Raw genomic sequence first — 3,694 nt, forward strand, 5'->3', positions numbered from 1 at the left:
TACTTGTCATATCTTCATCTACAACATCATTAGGGAAAGTCCACTTCTAATTAAATCATTATCATCGTCAAACAAGCACCATCTAGCCAGTATGCATGAACACATGATGCAGTCAGGGTTCTTCCAGTGGATTCTGGCTTCTGCACCTTCTGCACACATGTGTCGCACACCGGGCAAACATATACAAGCAGGGCATCGATACCCTTCCTGAACGATAAGCAAAGCAAAGCAAAATCAAAGCAGCTGCACTTGACTGCGCCCCCATCATGCCCTGCTGCGCCCCCTTTCTTTCCTCTCACTAGAAAACTTTTCAGATGCAAATCTCTTTAGGGCATGCAACTGAAAAAGAAGGAAAGATGTAGATAGATATATAGACCATGTTGCGCAAAAGCTACACATGCACACTGCAGAGATATATCTGAAGAAAAAAAAGGCAATAATGCATGTATGTATGCAGACCCACGTTGTTAGATTCTGCCTGCGGCGACCATGACCGTCCACCTTGTGGAATGATGAGGAGAAGGAGGAGAAGCTAGCAACATCGATGGATGGGTTAATTGATCATGCAAAGTCATGCATGCATCCATGCATTTGGAAAGCTGCATGTTATAGCTAGCTTCTGAAGCTGATAAGACCAGTGAGTGAGTGAGTTTACAGTTGCAGGTCATGGCTAGACTAACAAAGGAAAGATGTTTGCAAAACCCTTTTCAACACACACCAACGCGCCGCCTTTCCTGACCTCTCACTGTCTAAAGAAACCCTAACAAAGGCACAAGCTAGGCATGCAAGATCGATCATGGATTTGATCTGTCGCTGCTACAACTGGTCTAAAAGTGCTTATCCGGCCGCCCGGCGCCCGCTTTGCGGCGATGGATGGATGGATCATCGTCCTGAGCAAATAAGAATCCAAAATTACGACCTCGATGAAAATGAGGAAAGAATTATTTGCTAGCATTACATTGCCTAGTGATGATGATTGAGGAGGGTGAATCCATGAAGTAACTAGCTAGCTAGCGAGTAACATTGATCCGTACCAGGGCATGGTGTGTGGCATGGATTGGTGGGGTGGATTAGGACGACGTGTCGCCGCCGAGCTTGGCCAGCAGGGCGGCGACGAGCTGGTGCCGGCGCTCCTCGCGCTCCTCGGCGCGCGCCCTCCACGCGTCCTCGCGCTCGCGCCAGCGGCGCACGAGCGCGAGCCGCTCCTCGCCGAGCGCGACCATGGCGGCGCGCCACTCCTCCTCGCGCGCCCGGCGCTCGGCGTCGCGCGCCTCCGCGGCCTCCATCCACCGCTCCTCCATCTCCATCTGCCGCCGCATGAACTCCCGCAGCACGGCCTCCACCTCGCCAATCTCGACCCCTCCTCCCGCTGATGCGGTCCTCGCCGGCGCCGCCTTTCTCCTCCGCTTCTTCCCCGCGCCCCGCGTCTCCGCATCGGCCCTGCCCTCCTCCTTGTCGAACATCTCCGCCTCCTCCTCGTCGTCCTCGTCCTCGTCGCCCTCGCCGCCGCCATCGTCGTCCGGATCGCGCCGCGCGGCGGCGTCCTTCCCCTTGGCCTTCTTGGCCTCCAATGCGCGCGCCCTCTCGACCCGCGCGTCGAAGATCCTCCGCATCTCGTCGTGGAACGGGAAGTTGCCCCTCGCCGCCGCGCCGGCGTGGTGGTCCCCGCCGCCAGCGGCCTCGGCCTGCGCGTCGCTGGCCGTGCCCTTGAACCTGGTGACGAGGTTCTTCCACTTGGACTTGCACTGGTCGGGGGTGCGCGCGAAGCCGCCCTGCGCGTTGAGGCGCGCGGAGACGGCCTCCCAGAGGGCCTTGTTGCGCTTGGTGGAGAGGAAGGAGTGGTCGAGGTCGGCGCGGATGGCGAGGAAGGCGGCCGTCTCGGCGTGCGACCACTGCGGCAGGCGCTCCCGCTCGGGCGGGTCGGTGGCGGGCGGAGGGGGGAGGGGGGGCGGCGGGTGGTAGGGGTGGGGAGGGGAGGAGGAGAGGAGCGGGTGGTAGGGATTGGAGAAGGCGGTGTTGAGGTGGTGGAAGGGATCCATGGCCGGTGGTGGTGGCGGTGGCGGTGGACGGGAAAGCGGAGCAAAGTGGGGGAAGATGAGAGAGAGAGATGGGGGGAAGGAATGGAAAGTCAAGAGGGGTCGAGATGGAGAGAGAAAGAGGCGAGGAAATCATCAATCTGTTTCAACGCGGAAACGGCTTGCTTTCCCACTGCTTTTGAATTCAAGATCTGGATCCTCTGCGCCGCCCGCCACGCTGCCTGCAAACCGCGTCTCCTCTTCTCTTCTCGAAGGCTATGCCCTCCACCTACATCAATGACAATGCATATCCAGTCCAAAAAACAAAGTGGCACGGAACCAAGAATGAGTTTTGTTGTTTGAACACTACGGACAAGACACCATGTCGTGCAGCATTTTGAAGTGTAACATTGTCACGTCATTGTTACAGTTATCAAACAAGTTTGGATCCGGAATGAAAACTTTAGGTCTGATCTTCGCTGGTTGTATCTGCAATGAAGCTGGTATTCGCGTCATCCTCTTGATGGAGGCATTTTTAGAGTTTGTCCGAAGGTCTTCTATCGGGTGTGAAACCCATGATCTAGCCTTAGGGGGTGCATCTGACGATGACAGCACATTCCCGTCATCCTTTTCTTTCACCGCCATTGTTGAAGCACCTTTTCTCATCGTCGGATGATGTTGAGGGTACTGTTGCATGTTGTAGTTCATTTTAGCAAGAATTTCGGAGGTTGTGTTTTTTTATCTTGCCTATGTGTCAATCATGTTGGTGTGCATTCTAATTATGCAGAGATTGTGTACGCGGTCGTAGTGTTTGTATTTTTTTTCTTAATGCGACCTTATGAGTCAATAAAAAGTGTACTTTCCCGAAAAACTAGCATCATATCCATTTCAACACCATTTCCTTTTATTTTCAATAAGATTGAACCTCCTGATTTATGGGCCCATGGATGCACTCAACCATAGTTAATCCTACTAAAGAAAAAAGTCAGTTATGCCACTGGTGCTTAAACTTGGCGAGGAAAGTCACTTCAGTATCAAAACTTGCGGCATACATTGAACATGTGCCGCAATTTGGCTCGAGCATACAAATACAATACAAAACACGATTGTATACACATGCGGAGCTGACGAGGTGTGACAGCACGGTGCAGGCCCGTTGTAAGCAACAGGGGGTGGTAACTAGGCGTGTGCCTTTTTTTGTGAAAACCCACTCATTTTTTATCTTTTCTAACGAAAAAACCTTGATGTGTGCATAGCACAAGACCACATGTCAACAAAAGAGCACAACTTAATTAGAAAGAGAAATTGCATCATAAGGTGATTCGAACCAGAACCTCGAGCTAACCTATGCGTGTTGGTAGCAACCCACCACGATAACACTTGATGTTCTATAAGGATACTCATTCCTTATATCATTTCTTTTAAACAACATAAATTAAGAATTTTAATTTCAAACACAAAAGATGCGGCCATGCGGGTCGAACATGCGACCTAACGCAAAAAAAGCTGACAAAACTACTAACCGAACAAACACAACTTTGTGATTTAGTTGGAATGTTAGGTTTTATGTTTACAACTGACCACAGTCATGGGTTAAAACGGGCTGCATTTAGTGCGGCCCATTTTGAATATGAGTTTTGTTTTTTCTTCTCAATTTTCAAAAATTATAAAAAATGTGA

The 3,694-nt window shown here is 51.4% G+C and overlaps 1 protein-coding gene across 1 annotated transcript; it reads right to left on the reverse strand.

Annotated features, from left to right (window-relative positions):
* Positions 1 to 754: 754 nt before the first annotated feature.
* LOC119363132 (trihelix transcription factor GT-3b-like) lies at positions 755 to 2,122 on the reverse strand. The gene is made up of 2 exons (XM_037628439.1): positions 1,035 to 2,122; positions 755 to 890 (listed from the first exon to the last, which is right to left on the reverse strand). Exon 1 carries the CDS (start codon positions 2,037 to 2,039, stop codon positions 1,071 to 1,073), a length of 969 nt encoding a protein of 322 aa, XP_037484336.1. The 5' UTR covers positions 2,040 to 2,122; the 3' UTR covers positions 755 to 890; positions 1,035 to 1,070.
* Positions 2,123 to 3,694: the final 1,572 nt, after the last annotated feature.

Source organism: Triticum dicoccoides, chromosome 1A (assembly GCF_002162155.2).
Source record: "Triticum dicoccoides isolate Atlit2015 ecotype Zavitan chromosome 1A, WEW_v2.0, whole genome shotgun sequence".
Classification (NCBI taxonomy): domain Eukaryota; kingdom Viridiplantae; phylum Streptophyta; class Magnoliopsida; order Poales; family Poaceae; genus Triticum; species Triticum dicoccoides.